General features: G+C 30.8%; 2 protein-coding genes across 3 annotated transcripts; one reads left to right on the top strand and one right to left on the bottom strand.

The window, feature by feature from the left end:
- Window positions 1–4,968: 4,968 nt before the first annotated feature.
- On the bottom strand, window positions 4,969–6,272 carry LOC114193569 (uncharacterized). 2 transcript variants are annotated; one of them, XM_028083422.2, is made up of 5 exons: window positions 6,141–6,272; window positions 5,907–6,010; window positions 5,769–5,814; window positions 5,460–5,576; window positions 4,969–5,383 (listed from the first exon to the last, which is right to left on the bottom strand). In XM_028083422.2, exons 1-5 carry the CDS (start codon window positions 6,229–6,231, stop codon window positions 5,112–5,114), a joined length of 630 nt encoding a protein of 209 aa, XP_027939223.1. In that variant the 5' UTR covers window positions 6,232–6,272; the 3' UTR covers window positions 4,969–5,111. The 2 variants fall into 2 exon arrangements, with proteins under 2 accessions (XP_027939223.1, XP_027939224.1); XM_028083423.2 differs by having other exon boundaries at window positions 5,907–5,968; window positions 6,141–6,262.
- Window positions 6,273–8,497: 2,225 nt separating this feature from the next.
- Window positions 8,498–9,738, top strand: LOC114193570 (Adenine nucleotide alpha hydrolases-like superfamily protein). The gene is made up of 4 exons (XM_028083424.2): window positions 8,498–8,847; window positions 9,021–9,130; window positions 9,273–9,391; window positions 9,472–9,738. The coding sequence occupies exons 1-4, from the start codon at window positions 8,673–8,675 to the stop codon at window positions 9,566–9,568; spliced, it is 501 nt and encodes a 166-aa protein (XP_027939225.1). The 5' UTR covers window positions 8,498–8,672; the 3' UTR covers window positions 9,569–9,738.
- The last annotated feature ends 3,828 nt before the right edge of the window (window positions 9,739–13,566 follow it).

Below are 13,566 nucleotides of genomic sequence, written 5' to 3'. Positions count from 1 at the left end.
TTTTCATTTTTTTTTTTGTTATGGTTGTTTAAAAGTTTCTATTACTTGGTAGCACAGTCTTGCATCAAAGGGTAAGCATAAATTTTACATGAATGTAATGGAATACTTAAAAAGCCTCACATTTATAGATATTTAATGCAGTTTTGTTATACTTAAAAAGAAACATGCATTTCAAATTTGATAGCCTCATTCATTATTAGAGTACAACAATCAATCACTGTATTCATTATTCAACTTACCCACCTTCAACAAAGTTAACTCACAATTCATCATTTTGAAACATCAAGTGATGAATAAACCTCGCCCAAAGTTCTCAAAATTATCACTCTCGTTGATCATAACTCTTCTTCAATTCATAATCCAAAGCATGAATGTCTATATTAATATAATATTTAAAACTTGAATTGCAAAGTAAAAAATTGATCTATATTTTATTATAATTTCTACTAGCTTGATTATCAAAGCTAAATGGCACCTTAACATTAATGTCATTAGGGTATTTTTTATTAAAGATTTAACAAATCTAACAACATCATAATTTATACTACCATTATTTTTTACATTATTTTTTACATGTTTTTAATTCCTTAACTTTCAGTGAATTTTAAAATTAATCCATTTTGAAACTTTGGACAAATTTAGTCCTCCATCTTTTGAAATACGTAGATTTAATCATTTTAATTAAATTTTGTTAGGTTTATTTGATATTTCGTACATATCTTAGGATTGTATTTGAGTTATTTATATTATTTGACATATTTTTGTTTTTATGTTAAGTTAAATACTATTATGAAACGCTCTTGAAATGTCAAATAAACTTAACGAAACTTGACTAAAAGGACTAAATTCACGTATCTCGAGAGATGCATAACTAAATTGGTCCAAAATTTCAAAATAAACTAATTCCAAAATTCAATAAAAAGTTAAGGATAAAAACATGGTTAACCCTTAGTTAGAAACATTTTTACTTTTTAAGAAGTATAACTCAATAAATTGAACCCATTTATGATGTGGAATCTCTTTACCATAATTAAATGTTGATCACTAATTTTAGGGGTTGCATGATAATGATGAAATTAGATTGAACCAACTTTATGAAATAGATTACATTTAGTCAGGTCTATCCAATATACCTTATTATTAGGTCTATTAGATATGAGTTGACCTGGCTTGGCTATACTTAGACCTAGGTCGACATGTGTTAACCTATATCTGATTCATTGAGCCTTACTTAGGTTTGGATCGTCTCACCTTAACATTGACAAGAGCTGACTATAATTAACATGGGTCTGAATTGACTTGACATGACCTGGGCTCATACCAACTTGACTCCACTTGGGCCTAGGTCGACTCTGCTCGACCCTAAACATGGGTAAACTCAACTTGGCATGAACTTGTGTTGACTCGGCTTGATCTTTGGCTCAAGATGACTCAACTAGACCTTCGAATTAGGCTGACTTGGATCGAACTTCAGCTCAAGTTGACTCATCACGAGCTCTGGCTAAGGTCGATTTGTCTCAATCTTTGACCTAGGTTGATAGCTCGACCTTCAATTTGTGACAACTTGGCTCAACCTTCGAGTCAAACTTCAGTGTGGGTGAACTCTACTCAACCTAGAGCTTGGGCCGACCTGACTCGAACCTTAGCCTACGCCGACTCGGCTCAACCTTTAGCCCAGCCGACTCATCTTGATTCTTCAGTTTGTGTCGACTCATATTGATCTTCATATCAGACCAACTCATCTCGATTCTTGGCCTGACGTGACTTAACTTGATTGATCCATGGAAAATATACAAGAAAAATCGTAAGAGGAACCATGGAAATTCACGGGGCCTATGTTAAGGTCAAGAAGTCAAAGGATGAAAGAACAAATATCTTCAAGACTCATGATGATACAAGAAGCTAAAAACCCCAAAACATGAAGCTTATAGCTTATAACTCACTTTTAAAATAAAATTGCGAATTGTATGTTCGTTGGGTGAACATATGTCGTTGGACAAACACTTTTGCAAATTGAATTTGTCGCTAGGTGACTTCGCTTGCTAGGCGAATGCAAGCTGGCTGAATCATCCCTCGTTGGACGAAAAGACACATTTTAAAGTTATGTTTTTATTTTCTTAAGTTGGTTGTCAACCTTTGCTGTTAGGCCTATCTTTAGAGTTCTAGGAGAGTCTATTTATTCACATTTTCAAAACTTTTGTAATCACTTTGATCATTAATGAAATTGTTTCTTTAAGAGAATGTTTTCTTGGTTCTTGGATTAGAACTTTAGATTCTTATCAAGGATTAACAACTTATGGCAAATCTACCTTAGACTTATCAATCTTGATCGTGATGTCTTGACTTATAAATATTGGATTTGATTGTGGCGTCTTGACTTATCTATCTTTGATTGCATCTACACTTTGTTTCTTATCAAAGAGGATCTCTTTGTGGTAAATTTTCCTTTACTTATTAATCTGCTAGATTATGGCACATTCCATCTCTGTCTTATTTCGCGTTCTTTATTGTTTATTTTGGAGAAGAAACCCAGAGTCAGAAAAGATCATCTTCTTTCTAATAAGAATCGTATCATTGACTTTGGCCATAGTCGACATTCCTCAAGCTCCAGTCTTGGCAAACTTGCCTCGACCTTCAATCACGACTAACTTAGCTCAACTTTTGACCCTGGATGACTCAACTGAACTTTTAGTCTAGGCCGACTTAGCTGGACCTTTGGCCTAGGCCAACTCCTCTCGATTCTCCGGCTTGAGCTAACTCATCTTAACCTTCATACCAAATCGACTCTTATTGATTCTTTGGCTTGGGCCACATCGGCTTGATCTTCGCCCCATCAGCCTAAGCCAAATTGGCTTGATCTTTTAACTTGGACCAACTCATCTTGAATTTCCACTTAGGATCAACTTGGTTGGACCTTTAGCCCTAGTCAACTTGACTTGATTCTTCGGTCTGCACCAACTCAACTCAATTCTTCTATTCGGTCGACTTGACTCGATCCTAAGCCCATGATGACTCGAATCCACCCTTTAGGACCATGTCGACTCGCTTTCACCTTTGATTCGGGTAAGCTCAACTTGACTTTTGGCACAAATTGACTCGCCTCGACCTTTGACCTAGGCAGATGCATCTTTTCCTTCGACCCAAATTAACTCGTCTAAACCTTTGGTTTGGACCGACTCGACTTGACCTTTCGGCCCGAGTCGTCTCAACTCGAGTCTTCAGCTTGAGTCAAGTCAATTTAGTTCTCAGCTTAGAACGACTCAGTTTAATTCTTCAATTTAAACCAACTTGGCTTACTTTCGGTCTGTGCTGACTTAGCTCAACTTTCGACCCGGATACATTAAACTATACCTAGGTTGATTTGGCTTAGATTTTTTCTTAAGTTTAGTCAGACCAACCTTCAACATGAGTCGACTTGAGTCGATTTGCTCAACCTTGAACCTAAGCTAACTTAAGTCGACCTGGTCCTATCTGCCATATCTGCCATAGCTTAACCTAGATGAACATTGGTTTTGAATATTTAAAATCAATAAACATATTCAATCTAAATCAATTGCAATCCAATTAAGTGAATTCAACTTAAAATCTAAAATATAGATTTAGATTTAGAAAAAATCAATTTAAATAGACATAAATAATATAAATTTGGATTATTAAATTATCTTTTGTCCAACCGTAATTAAATCTAGTTTAAACAGCCATAAAATACAATATTTTTTTTTGTCTTGGTCTTCATGGTTTCTAGTGTAATAAACATGTTAGGGTTTAAGTTTACTAGCTTATTATTCATACATATGTTAGCCTGTGAACTTATTGGAATTTCATTATGCATATATTCATCATTAAAGATTTCTTCTTCAATTTTCTTTGGTGAGTAGAAAATTTATGAATTAAGTAGAAAACATTATAATAATAGTTTAATTACTTATTAGTGATTGAAATATAAGCAATGACTCAATTCTAAACATGCCGGCTGCTTCTACAATATGGCCTTCTCCATGATTAAATTAATATCAATTTAACATTTCGTAGCATTAGGGATAATTAAGGTTGTTTATAAAAAAAAAATACACACACATACATATATATATATATATATATATATATATATATATATATATATATATGTTTCCTGAATATGAACATTTGATGATATTATAGGAAGTGTCTCTCATGGTAACCAATTGTGATGTGTGACATCAAACACAGTCGTTGATTGTTAGATGATAATGACTGGAGAGCTAAAAATAAGGTATAGACATCGATTCCAATCAAACACAGAAGCGAATTTCAGGATCGTGTTTGCTCAAATAATGCATACATCAACGCTTGGCAAGTACTTGAATAACACACTTTCATTACACATTATCATAACCCCTTCAAAGATTCTCCCTTATACTTCTGGTTGAGTCAGTGTTGGAAAAGACAAAATGTCTACTGAGATTTTTTTTTTTTGGACTACTTAATTTATTTCTACTCATCTTCTCATTCGAAACTAATCTCACTCTCCATTGCTTTTGGTTTCTCTGGAGTTATCAATTATAGTTTCCTATGTTGATAAACCAACTACTGAATTTCTTTGTTTTCTTTTTATCGAGTTTAACGGTGTTATTTGAATGGATTCGATAAATTCAATCCATACATAAAAAATTACTCTCACTTATCTTAACAGGACAGACTTATCTTACATTCTGTTAGAAAGACTTTAGATATAAGAATTTGTTTGAGCTGGTTATCAACATTAATCATTGATTTTCTTATATGATTGATGAGTCTTTCGAAGTAAGATTATCACATATAGATAATATCAATGAAAACTCAATTTATTTGCATGTCAAGCATATGAACTTGGAAGACTTTCATGATTGACTTGGGACAAACTGTTTGAAAATGAAAATGCTCTGTTCAGTTACGTTGCAAGCAGTAAAAATTTGTAGTGCAACAGTGAATAGTGACAATGAGTGGAACTTGTTATAGTGCGACAGAAAGTGTTTTTGTCATTACATTGTAACATATGTGGTACAAAGAAAGATAGCAATCACAAGGAGTTATAGTCTAAGCAAAAAGGACTGACATTGACATTTGTAACACATGAATGACAGTAGTTGTCTTTATGAATCCTTGGTCCTAATAATGGTAATGGAACCTCTTCCCCTAGTATGAATCCTGGTGAGGGACGTAACTGTTTTTCCAGACAAACCAAAACTACTTCCTTTGACTAATTTGCATGGAAGAGTCACAGAATCTGTCACAGGATGAGGAATTGCCTTTGATGTTGATGGGGTGCTCAGAATTTGGTAATTGATATCTTTCAGTGTTGTTTCCCCTCCAACTCCTCCACACTTCACTAACTTAAACGGGTAAGCAATTTTCTTCCGTTGACCTGGTAAGAGAAAAGATAAAGAATCTGTGGAATACAGAGAAAAGAACGACCATGTTGAAACCGAGAAATCACTCACCAGATGCATAACTGTTTTGAGCAGATTCTTGTTTGATGGCAGCTTCATGTGCGTCACCTAGTGTTGTTGATGACAGCCTCGTACTCATGCTCCTTTTTTTATGTGCAATGCCACAATCTACAAAGGTGATGAGAAAATGATCAGTTATGTTTCATCTCATTTCAATTACAATGACATGCTACAATTCCAGACTCCACCAAGCTTCATACACTTGGCCACAGAATTTGCATCAAACAGTTGAGAAAAAGCAAAAGAACAAACTGATGAACCCGAACATAGGAAAAAAACAAGATTCCAAAGCGTACGTACCATGAAGAGGTGGAGCTGTTGTGGAGAACATTGGAAATTGTTCTACCTGATCATCCAAGTAATGAAAATTCCAGTGGTAAGAATTTGAAATTTTCAACTTTCGCTATAAATTAACATCGTTAAGCAAATTAATACAACCTTTTGATAGCAGGATGGTAAATTTTGTTCCTTGCACCAAATACCCTTGCCTGCAATGGCATCTTGAAGGTACCCAGAAGATGTATCAGATTGAAACCAAGGCTCTGGTGTAGAAAAAAACACAGTAACATATAAAACAAGTAGAGCTAATAGTGTCAGACATTAACATTTCAAGAAACAAAATGAAACATAAATAAGAATATTGAAAAGGAAAATAGTATATAGCATATGTACCAAGTGTTTGATCTGCATCAGTGGCTCCAATCTCGAATTCCATGGAGCTGGAGCAGTCAGAAAACCAGTTGTTGAGGTGTGACTGTGACATAGCGGGAAAGCCTTCTCTTTCTGCAACTCAATTGAATTGTGTTTTAAATTTCATTTAAAGATATATATATATATATATATATATATATATAATTTTAAAATAGAATTTGAAAGAGGATAAGATTAAAGTATGGTTGGCAAAAGCTGAAAAGGATGATAAATTAAAAAATGAGTTTGTTATTTTTTAAAGAAAGGCCAGTGTAGTGAAGATGATAATCCATTGTTAGTTAAGCTAAGAATATCTCACCACTTTGTCGTATCTTATTCACCATTAAATTTTATCTTGTCCTATCTTATTCACCAATTAAGACTTAATCCTATCTTATGCACCAATTAGGACTGATGTTAAAAACTAACACAGTTTTCATCTTATTGGTTTTCCGGCACCAACTCTCACCATGCCAGTTTTCATCACATTTCCATTCTCCGGCAACAATCCATAGTATTAGTTATCGTTGCACTTTATTGTATTTTATACTTATCATAACTTTGGTTATAATTGTTTTTTTTTCTTCCTCTTTTTATTTGACCCTATAAGTTCCTAAGGAAGAAAAAGAAATACTGGTAAATTGTTTCAAATTTTATTTAACCGTTTCAAATACTAATGGAAAGTATAATTTATACACAACATTTCAATTTGATTTTATTTCATTATTTTTTTTATATTTAATGAAAAAGGAGACAAACACATAAGCAATTCATAACACCTTAGAAATGTGTTTTTGATTGCAAGGCAAGGTGCATATAGATTATTATCTTTATCTCTCTAACGCAAAACATTCGTTACCCATCATCTCTAATATGTTGCATTTATATACATAAATATATAGACAAATAAGTAATACGTTTACATACGTTTATATACATATATTTTGGTTTTTATTTTATTAAAATTTTCTCCGTTTATTTTTCTAAATTTTAAAATTATTATTTATTTTTATCTATACCTATATATAAAGGATACACACCATTTTGATGTCCATATTTCTATTTTTAATTTTATTCTTTAATAAATAATCCATTTTAAAATTAAAATTATTATTTTTCTTTTAAGAAATCTCTTTATTAATTACTTTCATTTGTACTATAAATATAAATATAAATATAAAGCAACTTTAGAGAAATAAAAAAATCATAAAAATTAAAATTAAAACTCATTTATTTTAGTATTTGAACTTAAATAATATTCATACTATTACCTGATTATCCATCCATCTTATCTTCACATCAAATCATTGGCTTCCCTAATATTTTCTACATATGAAAAATAATATATATATATATATAGTCAATGCTAAAGATGTAAATATACAAATTTAATTAATTTTTAAATTTTTCATGAATTTAAATATTTTTAATTGGATTTTTATTAATTTTTAAGTATTCAATTTTTTTTTCAATTTCGTTTAATTTTTTTTATTAATTAAGTGACTTATTTTCTTGACATCTTACTTATATTTTATGTATTAAAGAATGTGAAATTTTATGATTAATATAAAATAATAATATGGTTAATATAAAATGATAATAGACTTTAAATGAATATGTATTGAAAACTTAAAAAAATAATGATCATCAGAGAGCAGATGATCTCATTATTCAACATGTTTCGATTAAAACAATAAAAAGGTATTATTTTACATCAATTACAATATTATTTTATATAAATTACAAAACCTCATATTTTTTAAATTCAAGATAAGTAAAATGATGAAACAAGATAAATATCACTCATTTAGTAAAAAATTAAATAAAAATTCAATTAAAAAGTATTAAAAAGTTAAATATTTAATAAATAAAAATGTTATTTAAAAATATCCAACTTTTTATAAGGGATTTGAAATTTAACTAATTCATATATTTAAATTAACAAATTGTTGTGAGAGATATTTGTAGCTGCTTTCTTTCTAGTACAGTGATTGACAAACATTTAGACTTTAGATTTTAGAATCATGTATAAGGTTTCTTCTCTTCCCTCTATTATTTATGCATGTTTCTTGTTTAGCTAAACAGCAGTAGTGATATTAAGAACAATCATTTTCTAAAGCTGCTTTCTAGTAATGTCGTCGTAATCAAGTATTTAATAAGTCAAAGAAAGTAGTTAGAACCCAATGAGAGACAAGACATATGGCACTACCATGGAATAACTTGCGTGTTTTTCTGTAGAAGGCTCTCTGGGAAAACAGCATTCTTGTCTTCTATATATGTCACCTTTATGCCATATTCCACACCATCTTCCTCTGTCACAAATTCCATCCAACGCTTATCTTTAAGGAACAAAGCACACTCCATCTTATTCTAGGGCTTTCACGAACATTCTGTGTATTACTACTTTTCAAAACCACGGGCGTAAATGAAAAACCCTCAACACAACAACACAAACACAAACACCAACTATATAAACTGAACTCAACCCTCAGTTTCTGGCAGCATCGGTTAACTATGGCAAAGACACGAACTATTGGAGTAGCCATGGATTTTTCTCCCACAAGCAAGTTAGCTCTTCGATGGGCCGTTGATAATCTCATCAACCATGGTGATCAAATCATCTTGATCAATGTTCAGCCTCCCCAAGCTCATCACACCCGAAAGGAGCTTTTTGAAGACACTGGTTCACGTTAGTGCCCCTCTTTCCCTTTCTCATGCACACATACACATGATCATGTTGTGTTGTTTCTTATCAGAATTAGAGTTCCATCTATATGAACAACATGAATATTATCAAAATGAATCTACGAGTTCTATGTTTTGTACATAACTTGAACTTTTGGTTGGTTAATGGCTTTGCAGCTTTGGTGCCTTTGGAGGAACTGAGGGAGTTGAATTTTACTAAGCAATATGGGATTGCAAGGGATCCTGAGGTCATAGATATGCTTGATACTGCCTCCAAGACTAAAGGGGTATATTTACGTTGTTTTTTATATGTAACATGATTTTATCGGTTAGAAATCACGCATCCATCAGAGATAAAACAAATTTAAAATATATAAATAGACGCAGATCTCATTTTTCAAATTGGTTTTGTGTTGATGTTTGAAACAGGCAAAGGCGGTGGCAAAGGTGTATTGGGGAGATCCACGGGAGAAATTGTGTGAAGCTGTGGAAGATCTTCACCTTGATTCTTTGGTTCTTGGAAGCAGAGGTTTAGGTCCCATTAAAAGGTATCAATATTAACCATTCATTAACCAACTTTTTTTTTTCTTAATTTTTTCTAATCTCTCTTAAACACTGTTTCTTGCAGGGTGTTGTTGGGCAGTGTAAGCAAGCATGTGATGACAAATGCCTCTTGCCCCGTCACTGTGGTCAAGGCAAAACAATCTTCCAATTCCCGTCATTGAATCCCGTTGTGAATGATAATAATAATTACTTAAATAGTATATATGAATCTATATGGAGAATCGAAAACACTGTGTTGTTACTGTTCAATGATTGTGATTTTGGTCATGTGTTTTCGTGTACACCTTGTAATGATGTTGTTTCATGTAAATATATAGTATGGTTTGGTTTCGATTGGATAGAATTAAAGATTTGGATTGGATCAAGAAATAAGTGCTTAAGGATTGGCCCAGTCTTGAAGCCATGTCCAATTATAAGCCTGCAAGATCATGGGCTCAATTTGTCGTTAACACTTCATATTCAATTGTTGTATATAAATTCTGGCCCACGACAGCATCCATGACAATAAAAGCATGAAAATAAATTCTGCTTCGCATTATAGTGAATTCATTAAAAAATTATCATTTCACAATTTAATTATTTTATCTTATTTAATAAGAATTCAATAAAAAAAAATCATAGACTCATTAACAGAATTTTTACACAGTGAACTTGATCACGAACTTTTGGCTTTTGGGTTGAAATAGTTGCTACTGCCGACAGTAATCTATTTCCAGAAGGCATTTAAAGCCTGAATCCAGTAGAAGAAGAAAGAAGCAGATATTTTGATGAAAAATGGTTCATCAATCGTCATCATCCACCTTAACTCATTATAATTGAAGAAACTTCCTTATTTAACCAAAATCAACATTAACGTGCTTAAAGTCAATCTTTTAAAGCTGGTTGTGTTTTGTCTTTTAAAAAGAAACTTCACATCAAGCATGGTGGTATCAAGAAGTGAGTTTGGGAAGCAAAAGTGAAAGCATTGATCAAAAACACCATTTTTTATTTGGATGAATCAAAATGGTCCAAACCCATATTATTGGTGCAAGCTTATGTTAGTGTTCATAAGTGCGTGTGGCGTTCTCTTATTCGTTTGTTGTCACAACTTGGAACTAAAATATACAAAATGTCAGACTCAGCCTATGAACTCACAACTAATTGTCCTTTCTCAGTTATAAATACTTTTCAATAGAAAATGAAAGGGTTAAAGAAAAAAACAGAAACATAAAGAGTTGAAAAATTAAAAGCATATTAGTGTCTACATAAATTTTGTTTTTTTAATCGTAATGTATTGCATTGGGTTACCCGTGAAAATTGGATCCTCCTCCCAACTTTTGTATCTTATGCATGTGTTTGGACCAAATTCATTTCTACTTATAATTTGCATTTTAATTGCCAAAGGGAAATGGATTTGACAAATCCCACATTTCCATTTCTTATAACTGTTTTTGTCCTTTTGTAATTGAATTCTTTTAACATATGTCCTTATAACTATAACTTTTTGTACACCATAAACTCTAATTGATATAGAGCAAAGCAATTCAGCGTAATCAAATAAGAACTACTATTTTTCTAATAAAATTATTAAAATTTAATTAATGTTAAAAGAATACAAGTTTTGTTATCTTAAACATTTTCTAATCTCTTATCAAAATTTTAAATTAATAATTATGCAACTACACTAAATGCTTTAATTAAAATCTATAATTAAGATGAACTTGATACAAGAAATGAATTAATTAGATGTTATATTCTTTAATTATGGAATTTAAGGATAATAAAATAATAAAAATTTAAAAATTATCATTATACTCTTCTTCTTTTTTTACGTAATTCTGATTCATTATATTTTGAAATATGTTTAGGAGTAAGAGATCATCTTTTCGTGGCTAGCTACCTTGGGACCCATATAGGAGACTTCGGTACTCTCACATTGAAGTTCTATGTGAATGGAAATTTTGTCACATTGCAAGGCAACAAATGTGATCAATTAATAGAAGACAGTTGCATAATACTCGTAGAGATTGACAAATAAATCTGTATATATCACCCAAAACCGTCTCAGTTTTGATGAGAAAATCTCGCATTGATTGAGTATGGATATGGATATGGATAATATCCAAAGTTTTCAACTACGAATGAAGATGAGAATGGAAATATGCATATCTCCACCCAAATAACCGACCATGTTTAAATTACTAAAATATCTATAATTTATTAGATAATCTAATATATATATATATATATATATATATATATATATTATTAAACATAATCTATTTCTTACTCTCTTAATATTTGGTTATACACTTTTTTTTACTCTCTCAATTGTATGACTTGTTTTTCAAGATTTAATCTTTAAGGTAAGTTTTCGTCTTCTTATTACACAATTTTTTCTTTTGTACGTGATTATGTTCAAATAGGTGTTCTTCAATTTTATTTATCAAATAATTTGTAGGTCACACATTTGATTATCTTTACTCCTTATAATACATACAAATACAAATATATATATATATATATATATATATATATATATATATTCATAAGAATGTTTGACTCTTAATTTGTAGCTCTTCTTTTTGTTAATCATGAGGCCAATGAATTTTTAGAGTTTATGGCAAAAAAGAAAAAATCTAGAACTACAGTTATGAAAATAGAGTTGAATTATTACTTGGAAGAAGATAATTTGTCAATTATACAAGAATTTGATATCTTATGATGGTGGAAAACAAATGGGTTAAAGTTTCCAACCCTTCAAGTAATTGCAAGGGATGTTTCAACTATTCAAATAACAACTTCTCACAGTAGTCCACTTCATATTATTATAGAGGCTTTAATGTGTACAAGAAGTTAAGAAGTTAAATATGCATCTAGGTAAGTTACTCAAATTTATTAATATTTATTGTTAGTATTTTTTTTTATGAAATGTATTAATTGTATTAATTGTTGAGTTGAGAAATGTGGATGTGGGAAGTAAAATTTTAGAGAGAATTGTGTGGGCAATTGAATTATTGATACATAAATGATTATAAGAATGAGCAGTTTCCCTAGTTCCAGCTAACTATGGGACCCTTCTGAATATTCATCCACGTTAGTGCAAACTCATACCATGCCACAAACATAAGTACTTTCCATTCACCACACGTTTTGTTAGGATAACATGAAAAAATAACAGACATTTCTCACATGCTTATATTGTATTCATCGAATCACGTGCTTTCATAAATGCAAAATTCCCTTCAGCCATAACAAAACTAAGTTATAAAATGTTCTGTGATTCATGATTCAATGACTGTGATCAAATACATATAAAATGCATTATTCGGGTTGACTTGAGGTTCAGTTATGGATACATGTCTTTGGTTTGATTTTCATGAAGAGAGAGAGGGTTCGTGAATTTTGTCCATGCTGGTTTAAGAATTCTTAAAAAAGATCTAGTTTTTCAAGATTTATAGTACTAGTAGAATGGGAAAAGATTAACAATATATTATTTTTTATTTATTTATTAATTTTCATATCATTGAAATTAATAGTAATTTAAAAATTATATTTAAAGGTTAAATATGTTTTTAATTTTAAAATTTTAAAGTGAAATTGAAATTTATCTTTCTCTTAAAATTTGATACACTTTTGTCTACAAATTATAAAAATGAATAGATATAGTATTTTTAACCTAATCGAGTTAATTTTTTTAAGTGTCAACCAACGTTTCGGGCTGGCGTTTGAGACGTTTACACACTAACATTAAAAAGACTTTTTACGTCCTGCATTTCAATTTTTTACTTATGTACAGAGTCAACGTAATTTTGAGAGACGTAAAGTTACGTATGTTGTTGTTTTAACTTATGTAAATTTACGTTTCATAACAACATAATAGACATAAATTTATGTCTGACACAAAATTCTCAGACATAAATTTATGTCTGACACAAAATTCTCATACATAAATTTATGTATGTTAGTACATTAACAAACATAAATGTTGTAGTTTCTTTTTTAATTTCGTGATTTTAGCATGAAACCAAAACGTAAAAGTCATAAACAATCTAGAACAAAATATATATATATATATATATATATATATATATATATATATATATATATATATATATATATTTCTCAAACAACATTTATAGTACATTTAACAATCAAAGTACATATGTAATGAATAACT

The sequence above is a fragment of the Vigna unguiculata genome, chromosome 8, assembly GCF_037176805.1.
Source record: "Vigna unguiculata cultivar grain cowpea cultivar isolate G323 ecotype 2 chromosome 8, ASM3717680v1, whole genome shotgun sequence".
In the NCBI taxonomy this organism is placed as follows: domain Eukaryota; kingdom Viridiplantae; phylum Streptophyta; class Magnoliopsida; order Fabales; family Fabaceae; genus Vigna; species Vigna unguiculata.
The sequence above is the reverse complement of the archived record's forward strand: the minus strand, read 5'-3'. Positions and strand labels throughout refer to the sequence as shown.

What these genes read in the sequence shown, in the direction of transcription:
- LOC114193569 (XM_028083422.2), bottom strand. Translation starts at nt 6,231, where the DNA reads ATGTCACAGTCACACCTCAACAACTGGTTTTCTGACTGCTCCAGCTCC. An exon ending in TACCATCCTGCTATCAAAAG is followed by an intron (nt 5,815 to 5,906) that starts GTTGTATTAATT and finishes TTGGATGATCAG; the next exon opens with GTAGAACAATTTCCAATGTT. An exon ending in AACAGCTCCACCTCTTCATG is followed by an intron (nt 5,577 to 5,768) that starts GTACGTACGCTT and finishes TCACCTTTGTAG; the next exon opens with ATTGTGGCATTGCACATAAA.
- LOC114193570 (XM_028083424.2), top strand. Translation starts at nt 8,673, where the DNA reads ATGGCAAAGACACGAACTATTGGAGTAGCCATGGATTTTTCTCCCACA. An exon ending in TTTTGAAGACACTGGTTCAC is followed by an intron (nt 8,848 to 9,020) that starts GTTAGTGCCCCT and finishes ATGGCTTTGCAG; the next exon opens with CTTTGGTGCCTTTGGAGGAA. An exon ending in CTGCCTCCAAGACTAAAGGG is followed by an intron (nt 9,131 to 9,272) that starts GTATATTTACGT and finishes TGTTTGAAACAG; the next exon opens with GCAAAGGCGGTGGCAAAGGT.